Consider the following 14,871-nt stretch of genomic DNA (forward strand, 5'->3'; position numbering starts at 1 on the left):
AAATAAACGTATTGCATGCAGCCAACTAAAAGTTGGCTGCATGAAAGCCCACTAGAGGGCGCTCCTAATGCGTACTTCTGATCGCCGGAGGCGATCAGAAGTAACAAGAAAGGCCGCGATGAGCGGCCCTTCTTGTTTTGCTTTCCTCGTCGCCATGGCGACGAGCGGAGTGACGTCATGCGACGTCCTGCCGTCAGCCGCCTCCGATCCAGCCCTTACCGCTGGCCGGACATGTTTGGTCCGGCTGCGCTGGGATCGGGCGGCTGGGGGGACCCTCTTTCGCCGCTGCGTGCGGAGCATCGCCGCGCTGCGGTGGCGATCAGGTAGCACACGCGGCTGGCAAAGTGCCGGCTGCGTGTGCTCCTTTTTATTTGATGAAAATCAGCCCAGCAGGGCCTGAGCGGCAGCCTCCGGCGGTAATGAATGAGCTGAGCTCGTCCATACCGCCAGGCTGGTTAAACCAGTGTAACCCTTTTAAAACCCTGTACTCACCAAGTACCCCTAGCATGCATAGTAAACATCACAAGTACCCCTTGACAAACATTTAATTGTAGTACATGCTAATTGGTTCTAAACCATTTCCAAGCATTTACTATTGCTTTTAATTAGCTAAAATATTAATTTGGTGTTGTTTAAATAAGATTTATCATTTTCAAAAAATTTCAAATTTGTTATTCTTGGTTAAGTATATCAAACCTGAGTACCCCCTGGAACCATCAGACTTACCCCTTGGGGTACCCGTCTCACATGATGAGAACCTAGGCTTTAAATCACCCGCATGTGAAAAAAAACTCCACTCATGAACTCTCCTCTATTAGGTTTTGTTCACATAAATCACTTATGCCGATTTTTTTTCAGCGCCTCCCGGCGCTTACCTGCACATTAGTGATTTTTAGTAAAGCGCTTTTGCAGAGCAATTCGTTTTACGGCAGTCAGGAAGTGAACTCTTTGACCCCGCAAAAGAATAAATGCGTTCAGGAAATCCCTATACAAAGTGTTTTTTCAAGAGCTTTGTGATTTCCCTATACCTTCAATTGAGGCAAATCGCCCTAAATATGGTACAGGCAGCGCTTTGGTGAGCGGATTGGAATCAATTGCACAATCGCTTTTAGGGCGATTTTGAAAATCGCCGGCACTTAAAAAAACCTGAAAGCACCCTAGGTGTGAACAAACCCTTACTGTGGCTGTGACACATTCTACCTATATTTATGCTCTGGACCCAGACTGGTGAGATAACAGATATAGATATAGAGATATATACTATATGTATAATAAAATGGCAGTGGGAGGGTGTGGCTGTGTTGTAAAAAAAAAAAAAAAATTACTATAGGTCTATCAGATACCTCCTGACCACTACCACAGCCTCCACAGGAGACAAATAAGCCTGTCATATAAGTCAGGAATAGCATGTTTTCAGTGAACGATGACCATGACATCAAAGTATATGAGAAAGACAGGGAAGAGAGGGGCTTTCTCATTGCAGAAATATAGGGGAAAGGGATCTGCAAAACAGAACTCCACTATGGCTTTCTATAGAGAAGGAAAGGATCACACCTTATGTCAAGCTTTTATTGCAGTCTGTGTGAGGAAAATACTCATCAAAAAGTTAAGTGTTGCCTCGCACTCACTACTGGATCAAACCTAAAGTGTACCAGAGACCAAAAACAGATTTATACATACCTGGGGCTTTCTCCAGCCCCATGTGCCGGACTGCACTGTTAAGCTGGCCATACACAATTAGATTTCCACCCAATGTTTAAAAAAAAAAAAAAAAAACTATTCTTTTTCTGAAAAGAATCCAATCAGAAGGAATCAATTCCCACCATACACTGCACAACAATTTCCAATATATTCCTGCAGGGAATCTATTGAAAAATCGATCGAACTGCAGAGTTGCACTGTTCAATGCAGTGCAAAGCTATAGGCCATCAATCTGCCAATGCGCTTACCCTGCCCATGATTGTTTTACATTTTCCATCCTGTCCAATTGATACTTTTAAAGAGGAGCTGTTAGGTATAGGGTCTCAGAGAAAATAAACACATATATCAGTAGCTAAAGATTGGCTGTACTTACATTACATATGCATTTCACTGTCCACGTTTGGATTTCACAGATTTTGTATATAGTATATGCAGAGATAGATGCTCCTGACAGCTCATGGCAGGCTCCATGTTTGTGAAGCCAAATGTGTCCTCATGTCCTGCCTGCTTCTGATCACAGATAAGCTCATTCTTGAACAACACGGTGTGCAGTGAATATTAATGAGCCATGTGGCTAGGAACAATAGCTGAGTCCTGCAGTGTACTCTGCCCCGAGATTTATCAGTGCTTCGTGCTGGACTGATTAGAAGCTCCTGTACCGTCTCATTAGCAGCCGAGGGGAGGGCCCCAGAATGCTTTGCAGTTTAGCTGCGGCTTGCGTCTTTATGGGTCTATAACAGACTTTAAGATAAGCACACATCAAAGGTAACTGAAATGTTTATCTTCACTAATGGCTTTTGAGCTTCCTTCTAAACTGTTTAACACAGGAGAATAGAGGTTTAAATTAGCTTCTGCAGCCTGACAGTTACTCTTTAATACATTTTCTGTCAAAATCAATGACATTTTAGGGAATCTATTCCCAGCAGTCGAATCGAATCTGCACAAATTGATGAGTGTATGGGCACCTTAAAGCGGACCCAAACCAAACATTTTTTTAATTAAAAATATTTAGTTGCACCACTCTGACACATACATAGATAAATAAATACTCCTTCAAACCTATGATCATTTCAGTGCATGTTTTTCACCCTTCTCTTTTCATAGCTAGGATTATACTGGGGGCAGCCATTAGCAATTCCTCCATTGCCAGACACCATCTACTCCACCAGTTTGCCGGAAAAATCCCGGCAATTTGAAAGGAATGGAGGGGTTCCTCTAATAAATGTAAAATATTTTATATTTGTCATCATGCAGCTGAAAAAAGGCTGCTATTTATTATTATAATTTAGAAAATAGATTTTATTTCTGAAATCTTGTATTTTTAATTTGGGTCCACTTTAAGCTTAGACATAAGAGAACTGGGAAATCAGCATTGTTTTCTGACTGTAAACAGTTAATAGCTGCAGAGACCATAAGGTCCATCGCCTGTGTAATGCTGGGCATACACGGGTCGATTCTTCCTTATCAATCGAGCGGCTGATGGCTTGATTGATAATTTCTGACAGTTCCGATCACCGTGCGGATCGATTCCACGCTCGATCCCCGCGGGCGGACAATAGAGGAGAAGATAAGGAAGATAAGGAAGCGCCTGTGGGGACAAGCGTGAATCGATCCGGGCGGCCGCGGGGACACGGCGGAAGTCGATCCGGTGGCTAATCAAGCCGCCGGTTCGCTCCATGTATGCCCAGCATAAAGTGTGCAGAGACTAGCTGCTGCTAGGATAGTATTGTTTTCCTTGCTGTGATTCATAAGAAACTGCTGACTAACAGGAATCTCCATTGCAAAGAAGGTACTCAGGTAAACAGAGAATATGTAGTGGCAGATCAGCTCTGCTCTTTACACAGCTCTTTAAACAGAGTGGCAGAAAGAATGAGGTAGCACAGAGCACAGCAGCGTGGGACGGTGCAGCACGTCACACAATTTGCTAGTTCACAGAGGTAAAAGAATTACGGTACACAAAGAAACAGTATCTTCATTCACAGGCGTCTCACCACTGCTGTTTGGTAAAGGAAAGTGTGGTCGCACAATTCTAAAAATGCTGCAGGGAGAGACAGCAGTGTGCAATCTAGAATGGTCTCATGTTCTCATGTAGTTTATATGCATTACCACAACAACAAAAATCATCTTTTCTGTATTTAGCCTGCGAGCACAGAACTGTGATGTCATGTTTGTGAGGACAAATGCTTAGGATAGACAAACCAGGCCAGAATGAAGTCACCTCTATCAGTCTTTCTGTCAATTAGTTTGTTATTTAAAAAAGTCCCTTGTGTCAGGAGTCAGATATTAGAAAACTTCACAAATCTAAAAGCAAACTAAAAAAAAAAATAAAGCATTTACAAATACAATTGTCTTCTTAATGGAGACTGGGCCTAACAAAAACTAGTAAAGTTGTATAGTGACCATTTTCTGGCTTGCCTGTGGAAAATGAAAGGAGTACCTGCTTGATGCAATAATCTCGTTTTCTGGAGGTTCATATCTTAAGAACATGAAAGAATTCTGGAAATCTTGGTATGACAGTAGAAGAGACTATTCAAAGTGAAGGTACTCTACTAGAGTGGAAATTTTCCCTTCCTCAGCATTACTATATGGGGAAATTTTCAACTTTAGCTCTTACTGTACTATGACTGCAGTCACTGCCACACCAAAAAGAGGAAGCCTGCAAGCTTGTTTTCTTCCAGGTTAAGCTGTTCGCTTGTATAAATATTCCTCATTTCTGTCTAGCAGTCACCTAAAACAATTATTCTGACAATAACTGCTAAACAAACAACAATGAGTCAGTGGGGAAGGAGGATAGAGAAATACAGGTCAGTGCTTACGGTACATGAGAAACGACACAGATCTGGCCTGCGACTATAAATGCTATAGCTGGCCTTATGCAGGGAATACATAATGAGGTTTTTGTTTTTTGGGCAGATTTACTTTCCTATTTTCCGATCTTTTTTCTGATTGATTTCTATTCACTTCTATGAGAAAATCAATCAGAAAAATCAGATCAGATCTGTCGGATATTACCTATCAAGGTGTATACGGAGCATTACACATAGCTGTGTCTCAGAAAGGATGAACTGCAACCAAATGCTTCCTTTTATTCACCCCCACGAGGCTAAATTCACTCATTATACCTCTGTGCTCAAAGGGTGCAATCAAACTGAAAAAAATGTCCCTAAATACATCATATTGGAAGAACTTTTTGGCTTGTTGTGTGCATAAAGCGAATCTAAACTCTTCCACAGGACAGAAGGAAACACAGAGAAACCCACCCTGTGTGTATTTAGAGATAACAGCCTGTTTAATTCTCCTTTATCTGCAAATAATGAGCCACTGTAATTTGAGCTGTCAGCTCCGTTCGATCTGTAAAGTCTGCAGATGTGCCAACTTGTGTTCTAATAGGTAAACATAGGAGGGTTAAAGATAGCCATAAATCTACGGATTTTGGCGGCCGACCAACCAATAGACAGATCTCTCTCTGATTGAATCTGATCAAGCAATCCGATCAAGCATGCAGCATATCTGATTGATACATCGATTGAACATGCTTTTGGCAGCACTAATTTTCATTCGATAATAATTATAGAATCGGATATGGGTTGGCTGCTAAATCTATAGATGTATGGCCACCTTTACTCCTTCTATGCTCCCATGAAACCAGGAAGTAACCACTCTGCAGAATCTCAGTAGGAGTTCTGTGGGCTGCAACAAATGGTGATCTAAAGGTTATTATGCTGTTGCTTATGTTTTAGAGCAGAGAGGAAGTTCTCGGTTTAGGTTCGCTTTAAATGGTTTATATAGACAAGGTAAATGAACCCCATTGAGTATACAGCTTCTGAGATAATGGCTGTAGTACCTTGTGCTTAATACACATGCAAGCCATGCTCTTTTTATCTTGTGACCTAAACATTATACATCCGCATAACATCAGCCCACATATTTATAAGCCACATGATGTCATGCTGTGGCTGGGAACAGGCCTTTAATCCAAGTAGGAGGAGCTGTATGGACTCTGGGGAATGGGAACACCACAGCATGACTGACAGGCACACTTATTCTGCTCTTGCCATTTAGCAGCAGTCCCTGGGAATAGGGTCTTTAAAGGGGAACTGAAGTAAGAGGTATACGGAGGCTGCCATATTTATTTCCTTGTAATCAATACCAGTTGCCTGGCAGCCCTGCTGGTCTATTTCTCTGCAGTAGTATCTGAATAACACCAGAAACAAGCATGCAGCTAGTCTTGTCAGATCTGACTTTAAAGTCTGAAACACCCGATCTGCTGCATGCTTGTTCAGGGGCTATGGCTAATAGTATTAGAGGCAGAGGATCAGCAGGACTGCCAGGCAACTGGTATTGCTTAAAAAGAAATAAATATGGCAGCCTCCATACACCTCTCTCTTCAGTTCCCCTTTAAAGGGGAACTGAAGAGAGAGGTATATGGAGGCTGTCATGTTTATTTCCTTTTAATCAATACCAGTTACCTGGCGGCCCTGCTGGTCTATTTCTCTGCAGTAGTATCTGATTAAAACCAGAAACAAGCATGCAGCTAGTCTTGTCAGATCAGACTTATAAGTCTGAACCACTGAAACACCTGATCTGCTGCATGCTTGTTCAGGGGCTATGGCTAATAGTATCAGAGGCAGAGGATCAGCAGGGCTGCCAGGCAACTGGTGTTGTCTAAAAGGAAATAAACATGACAGCCTCCATATACCTCTCTCTTCAGTTCCCCTTTAAGTAGCCGAAAACAATGCACCAGCACTGGGAGGGTTAAATAGACTCACATTACAAACAACCGTCACATTAAATCCCTCAAATCAGATGAAGTATAAGGAAACTGACATGGTACTTACAGGATCAATCTCTTCCTCTTTGAAGTCAGACATGCCGTTCATTTTCCTCTTCCAGCTGTTTGTTAAATTCATAAAAGATTCCTGGTAAAGAGATGGAGGAAGATTCAAAGGCTGATCATTCGTAAAACGCAGGCTACTGAGTATTTCACACACTTCTCGTCTTTCCTTCACTTTACACAGTTCCCATGATAAAAGCCTGGCAGGCTGCTCAGAAGAGACGAGGAAACCTCACAGGAAAGCAGCTATACTGGACAGACTGTGCTTCGTGCAAGGAAAAGTACAAAATAAAGGCAGGGCAAGAGCCCCAGGAAAGTTGGAGCAGCAGAGGAAAGTCCCTAAAATACCAGCTCTCTGAGAAGTGACGCCAAGGTCACATGACACGTCACAGCAACACCCACTTCTCACAGCAGGAAGCAAAACATCCGAGTGTATACATAAGGCTGTGTACAGGCAGTACTGATCAGGCATTCTGCTATGCTGGGCTTGTTTCACTAGGAAATGCAAGTGTCAGTTTCAAGTAAAAACACAGGAAATATTCTTAGCACCTCTATCTTTTTTTCTGCCTTTATGTTTTTATGATGCTAACTTTCTTTACTCATTAACAATTCTTAATCTCACTCACTGATATTAGCTTGCCTGGTGACTGACACCTCAATTGACACTATATTAAAACTATACACGCCAGCGTGTGTAGTATGTTGTCCTAATACTCACTGGTGATCCTCTTTGTATGCACTCCCCTCTGCCGACATTTGACAAAGGAGTGGGACAAGCTCTGTCCACCCGACGCTCCCTGTAATCTCACACTCCCACCCAGCTGTGCACAGAAACGCAAATATAAGTTTGAAATATAAATTTGACAAAGAAGTATAGTGATATAAAAAAATAAAAAAAAATCACTTTCTGGACATAGAAATTGAAAAGAAAAAAAGCCACCATGTAACATGTACGTTCTTTAACCTCCCCGGCGTTCTATTGAGATCGCCAGGGAGGCTGCGGGAGGGTTTTTTTTTAATTAAAAAAAAAACTATTTCATGCAGCCAACTGAAAGTTGGCTGCATGAAAGCCCACTAGAGGGCGCTCCGGAGGCGTTCTTCCGATCGCCTCCGGCGCCCAGAATAAACAAGGAAGGCCGCAATGAGCGGCCTTCCTTGTTTTGCTTAGATCGTCGCCATAGCGACGAGCGGAGTGACGTCATGGACGTCAGCCGACGTCCTGACGTCAGCCGCCTCCGATCCAGCCCTTAGCGCTGGCCGGAACTTTTTGTTCCGGCTACGCTGGGCTCAGGCGGCTGGGGGGACCCTCTTTCGCCGCTAGCGGCGGCGATCAGGCAGCACACGCGGCTGGCAAAGTGCCGGCTGCGTGTGCTGCACTTTATTTGAAGAAAATCGGCCCAGCAGGGCCTGAGCGGCAGCCTCCGGCGGTGATGGACGAGCTGAGCTCGTCCATACCGCTCAGGAGGTTAAAGAGAATCTGTATTGTTAAAATCGCACAAAAGTAAACATACCAGTGCGTTAGGGGACATCTCCTATTACCCTCTGTCACAATTTCGCCGCTCCCCGCCGCATTAAAAGTGGTTAAAAACAGTTTTAAAAAGTTTGTTTATAAACAAACAAAATGGCCACCAAAACAGGAAGTAGGTTGATGTACAGTATGTCCACACATAGAAAATACATTCATACACAAGCAGGCTGTATACACCCTTCCTTTTGAATCTCAAGAGATCATTGTGTGTTTCTTTCCCCCTGCAGTTCTCATGCACTGAAGTTTCAGGCTGCTCTTTTCTTCCTGCAAACAGCTTTGCCCTTGTCTGTAATCCTCAGTATGTGAAAGCCCAGCCAGCTCAGAGGACGATTTATCCAGCTTGTAAAAGATAAGAGAGAAGAGAGAAGCTGCCCTAATCTAAATAATACACAGGCAGTGTGCAGAGAGGTGACTGGAAGGGGGAGTTCATAGCAGAACCACAACACTGAAGAACTTGGCAGCCTTCCAGACACAGGCTGACAAGTCTGACAGGGGAAAGATACATTGATTTATTACAGTGACTGATAGCAGAAAGTGCTGCAGTATGCCAGAACACATTAGAATAGCTTTTGGAACTTGTAGGATGATAAAAAACAGGATGCAATTTTTGTTACGGAGTCTCTTTAAAGAAAACCTGAACTGAAAATTAAAAGTCAAAATAAGCATACACAAGTCATACTTACCTTCCATGTAGTCTACGCCTCAGTGTCTTTCTCCTGTCCCGCGTCCTGTTTGTTCACTGTGATCAAGGGGGTTTCCCATCCTCCATTTTGAAAATGGCCATTACCCATAACAGCTTTCTGGTCAACACACAGTTAACCAGTAACATCGGCCACTTGAGCCATAGGGAAACATGGACATTACCTGGTACAGCTATTCACTGAGCGCGCTCAAGATGGCAGCCTCTCCTTTTACCTGCTCCACACCTTGTCTCGGCTCTGGGAAGCATTAATCACATATATGCACAGAAGGAACAAAAATACTTACAGATTCTGCACCATGAAATCTCTGGCTACAACTGGAACCTTCTGGGAAACGTGGAAGTTTATGGATGGCTAAGTTACAAGCTGGATTGTACTCACCATGAAAGTCATGTGTAGCTGACCTTGGTTTTGGAGTCCTGCATGGGATTGGGAAGCTGATAATCCACACAAACAAACAAAAGCCTTCTCTACTCCTACAAGGACACACAATGGAATAGGATTTCTCCACCTGGATACTCATGAGGTCCACAGCTTCAAACAAACCAACACAATAAAAAGCATGTCCATGCAACACAGCAAGCAGATCTCCTACCTTCCCAAGTCTTCTTCCCAAGGTAAGGGAATTCATCCTCCTTCTCCAAACAGAAGTAATATCTTTCAGCTGGCAATCCGTTTTTGCAGACTGTACAAATACTTTAAATGCATTCAGAGGCTGAAATTATATTGACTCCATTGACTTTCTAAGTAAACCTTAGTAGGCCCCATGCTTCTGCATATCAATGGACTTCTGAAGGCCAGCATTTGCTTTTGTCTACCCCCCACTGATAAACAACAACAATCAAAGGAAGAGCTTACTTAACCCATTCCTTCCCAAAGAGCAATGTTAATCTATACAGCCAGCTTCTTACTATCTCTCAGGCCATTGAGAGCTGCATCTCACATTGGAAAAAAACAAGCTAATTTGCTGGAATCTCTAGGGATTTTAAATAAAACGCACAGAGGTAAAAAAGGCGGCCAGGCCCATAAAAAGTGCCACACTCAGTCTCAGTCCAACTTCAGGGACCCAGGTCCATTCAAAGAAAAGAACTTTCCAGCGATCTCTAGTGATGTGTACTGGAAATCAGAGGCTGAAAGTAGCAGAAGTTACCATGTCCCTAGTCAGAGATGCAGTAACACCCCGGCAGTGAACCCAGTCGCCATTGCTAAGCCCCATGCAGTCACTGCATTGCTCTGCAATGCCCGCTCTATAAACAATAAGACAGCCATTATTGCGGACCTTATTCAGACATGCGATTTTTCATGCATCACTGAAACCTGGATGCCAATGCGGGCCCCACATTGGAAGCAACCATCCCATACAATTACTCAGTCCTAAGTGAGGGAAGACGAGACCGCAGAGGAGGGGGTGTAGCAATTTGTGGCAAAACAACTCTGCAGCTCAGGGCCCTGAATGTTGGCTCAACAAAGTCCTTTGAATGTATAGGTGCCCAGATCTCAGCTGGTAAAGGCTTCAAAATTTTAGTGGTTTATCGTCCCCCCGGAGATGCTGACCCTTTCCTACAGGAATTTCCAGAACTTCTGGCCATGCTGGCTCTGTCTTATCCGAGATGGATCATCCTTGGTGACTTCAACATCCAGGCTGATAACACTCAATCACAAGATGCAAATGAACTAATAAATCTCATGGGTGGACTAGGCTTCACACAAGTTGTAAAATCAGCTACCCACAGAGGAGGGCATACGCTTGACTTACTGTTCCACCTTGGAATGGACATTAGTAACATAACAGTAACCCCAGTGGTATGGTCAGACCATCACATAATACAGTTTACTATTGAACATCACCCTATCAAGCAGCTCCCTAAAGAAACAATCAAAACCCGTCCCCTGAGTAAATTAACACCGGAGAGGATAACTGCCAACCTGGATTTTACAAATCTGCTCCACAGTCAAATGGACCCAAACTCTCTAGTAACCCAGTACAACAACACGATATATGAAACACTTGACAGTATTGCCCCATGGCGCACCAAATCAGCAACCAAAAAGCAGAAAGCTAATTGGTTTGACAAAACCATCATGGATCTAAAAAAGAAAGGGCGCAGACTAGAAAGACAGTGGCGTAAATCAGGGACTGGGGAGCACAAATCTAGCCTAGTTCAACACCTCAGACAATACCAACAAGCAATAACCAAGAAAAAATCAGACTTTATCTCGCACAAAATATCTACAGCCAACAACAGAGCTGCTCAACTCTTCCACACAGTGGAATCACTCTGCAATCCTTCCTGCCTAAAAGCCCCAACCACATACTCCAGGGAAAGGTGTGAAGAATTCTCTGCCTTCTTCACAAACAAGGTGTCTACCATCCGTGCCAGCATTACACCAACAACATCAATTGACCACTGGACGTTGCATATGCCTACTACCGTACCACCATGGCAAGTCTTTGACACTCTGAGTGTAGAAGATTTTGGAATTCTCATTCAAAGTCTCCGCCCCACTACCTGCGACCTGGATCCTGGCCCAACTGGATCCTTAATGCAGTGCCCAGCGCTGTTCAGGCCAGCACTTCACAAAATCACTCAGTGCTCCTTGCAAAGTGGACTTTTCCCAGAAGAACTAAAGAAAGCAATCATAAAACCCCTCCTGAAGAAACCATCACTAGATCCTGATTCTGTAACCAACTACAGACCTGTGGCGAACTTACCATTCCTATCAAAAGTTATCGAGAAAGCAGTCGCCAACCAGCTAGAAGCCAGGCTTACAGATAACAACATCTTTGATACTTTTCAGTCAGGATTCAGGAAAAGGCACAGCACTGAAACAGCATTAGTCCGAGTAATGAATGATCTACTTACTGCAAGGGACAAGGGTGATTGCTCAATTCTGATTCTTCTTGACTTGTCAGCAGCATTTGATACTGTGGACCATGAAATACTAATCCAGCGACTGAAGAATTACTGTGGCCTAAGGGGTACTGTTCTTAGCTGGTTTCAGACCTTCCTATCTGGCAGGACACAGCAAGTATGTCTGGGCACACACTACTCTAATCCAGTGCCACTTGCCTATGGAGTTCCACAGGGTTCTGTACTATCACCATTACTCTTTGCAGTCTACATGCTCCCACTGGGCAAAATAATCCAGAACTATGGTTTAGGATACCATTGTTATGCAGATGACACACAACTGTATCTGTCCTTCAAGCCTGGCACCCAAGACCCATCAGCATCCATAAATGCGTGTCTAGTGGATTTACAAAATTGGATGAACACCAGCTGGCTGAGGCTGAACTCTGACAAAACAGAGGTGTTGGTGGTAGGTGGTCCACACATGATGGATAAAGTTCAAAACGCTCACCACCTCAAACTAGCAATTGGGGGAGATACTGTACAGTATAAAGACTCTGTGCGAAACCTTGGGGTGATCCTGGATGGAAATCTAAAACTCAGACAGCAGGTATCAGCTGTCGTCAAGTCTTCCTTCTTCCATCTAAGAAATATAGCGAAAATAAAACACCTAATCCCAGCTGAAGACCTACCTGCCCTGGTTCATGCATTTGTATCCTCCCGCCTAGACTACTGCAACGCCCTGTTAATCGGATCTACAGATAAGGTTCTGCGCCCCTTACAGCTAGTACAGAATGCTGCAGCCAGACTCCTAGCCAATGCCCCCCGCAGCTCACACATCACCCCAGTACTGCAAACTCTTCACTGGTTGCCAGTAAAATGGAGAATCAATTTTAAGATCTGCCTGCTGACATTCAAGGCTCTACACCACATGGGACCCAAATACATAGCGGATCTATTGGAACTTTATGCCCCTCCACGCACCCTCCGCTCTGCCAACAAGATGAAGCTGGTTATTCCCAGGATACACTTAACATTTGGTGCTCAGGCCTTTTCATATGCAGCCCCTACTCTATGGAACTCACTTCCACAATCAGTACGAGAGGCTCCTTCTCTGGACAGCTTTAAAGAGACTCTGTAACAACAAAAACCTCCCCTGGGGGGTACTCACCTCGGGTGGGGGAAGCCTCCGGATCCTAATGAGGCTTCCCACGCCGTCCTCTGTCCCACGGGGGTCTCGCCGCAGCCCTCCGAACAGCCGGCGACTGTGCCGACTGTCAGTTCAATATTTACCTTTGCTGGCTCCAGCGGGGGCGCTGTGGCGACTTTCGGCACGGAAATAGACGGAAATACCCGATCTCCGTCGGGTCCGCTCTACTGCGCAGGCGCCGGAAACTTGCGCCTGCGCAGTAGAGCAGACCCGACGGCGATCGGGTATTTCCGCCTACTTCGGCGCCGAGAGGCATCAGAGCGCCTGCGCAGGAGCCAGGAAGGTAAATAATGACGTCACCGCTGCCCGGACTGCACGGAGGGCTACAGCGAGACCCCCGAGGGACGCAGGACGGCGTGGGAAGCCTCATTAGGATCCTGAGGCTTCCCCCACCCGAGGTGAGTACCCCCCAGGGGCCGTTTTGGCGTTACAGTTCCTCTTTAAAAAAAAGCTAAAAACTCACCTCTTTTCCCTAGCCTTTGAGACTGCATAATGCAGGGTCACAGCGCTTTGAGTCCCCAGGGAGAAAAGCGCTATATAAATATTATTGTTATTGTTATTGTTACATCAGTTTTCCTCTCAGCTATAACTGACAGCAACTGATATTTTACTGACAGCAACTGATATATTTCAGATCTGACAAAATATTGTCAGAACTGGAAGGGATTATTGTCAGAAGAAAATGGTGAGCTTCTGAGAGGAACTGATGGCAAGGTAACTATGTAATGTTCATTTGAAGTTACCTCATGTGTTTATTTTAAATATTTTTACTCAGTACAGGTTGTTTTAAGGACTTGTTCACACCTAGGGTGTTTTTTCTGAGCGTCGGTGATTTTGAAAATCGCTTGTGCAATGATTCCTTATGGGACAGTTCATATCAGCGCGTTTTGTCCACTTTCCACTTAGCAAAGTGCTGCATGTACCATTTTCAGGGCGATTTTGCTACAATGGGAATTATAGGAAAAGCGCAAAACGCTCACAAATCGATTTATCCGGCGATTGCGTTCACGCTTTTATGAATAAATACATTGTATTTATTAATTTCCGGGTGAAAGCTCATTTCCTGACTGACAGCAGGAAGTGAAAAACAGAATCGCTCTGCAAAAGCGCTTACAAAAGCGCTTTGTACAAAATCGTAGCGCACAGGTGGAGCGCCAGGAGAGTGAAAAAAAAAAAGCTCAAAAAAAATCGAAAATTGCTGGCGTCAGCGATTCCGATTTTAGATGTGAACACAGCCTAAAAGTACAGATGGAAATGGGTACCTCTCCTAGGAAAGCTGCCACCACCCCCATGGTTGAAGGCGATACCAAAAGGACAGTTTACTCATATTAGAAGCAATTGTACAGAACTGGAGGCCTATATGTCCCAATCACAGAGCTTGCTTAGTAGGTTTGTGGAAGTGTGTCGCTATCTGAGCTAGGAAGCAAATGGAAGCTCGTGCAAAGACGCTGAGTGGTGGTTCCTGAATGTGAGGCAGAGGTGGGAGGTTCGAATATTTGTATGTAGAGAAATGGTGCACAGGACCTGCTAATATGGCCCACTGGAGTGCTCTAAGCCAATATAAAGACCAATTTTCAATGTAAGAGAAAGCGGCCGGGCACATCCAATATAAAACGCCAAACTGTATTAAACATCATTAAAATCTCAAAACTACAATGGTACAGACCACCTCGGAGACAGAGGGTTACAGCATGTTCAGAGGTCGACAGCCATTTCGCATCCACACATGGGGTGCTTCATCAGGGTGTTGAGTTTGTACCAGAAACTCCGAGCCTGTTTTTAATCCGAGTTGTATGCGAATGCATTTTAAAATAGTTTGCACAGGTTTTATGGAGTTATGCTCTGTGAAGCATTATTTCATTTGAGGCACTGATTCACACGGAGGTCTGTATGAGGCACTGGGGTCCTGATGAACCAAGGAATCCAGGCATACAGCTTGCATTGACCAGTCTAATACTGGTCACAGCTACAGGGCGAGATTTTCCCTGACAGATGCCCGGGTGCTGGATTGATTAACTTCTAGAGGCTGTGGATTGATTAACCTC

At 44.3% G+C, this 14,871-nt stretch overlaps 1 protein-coding gene across 3 annotated transcripts in view; it reads right to left on the reverse strand.

Annotated features, from left to right (window-relative positions):
- Positions 1 to 14,871, reverse strand: part of NFKB2 (nuclear factor kappa B subunit 2) — an 83,732-nt gene that overhangs the window by 36,103 nt on the left and 32,758 nt on the right. For all 3 annotated transcript variants that reach the window (XM_068257920.1, XM_068257919.1, XM_068257921.1), the window contains exon 2: positions 6,540 to 6,620. In XM_068257920.1, coding sequence (XP_068114021.1) covers positions 6,540 to 6,620 — 81 coding nt within the window. The remainder of the gene's footprint in view (positions 1 to 6,539; positions 6,621 to 14,871) is intronic.

The sequence above is a fragment of the Hyperolius riggenbachi genome, chromosome 10 (assembly GCF_040937935.1).
Source record: "Hyperolius riggenbachi isolate aHypRig1 chromosome 10, aHypRig1.pri, whole genome shotgun sequence".
Lineage (NCBI taxonomy): Eukaryota > Metazoa > Chordata > Amphibia > Anura > Hyperoliidae > Hyperolius > Hyperolius riggenbachi.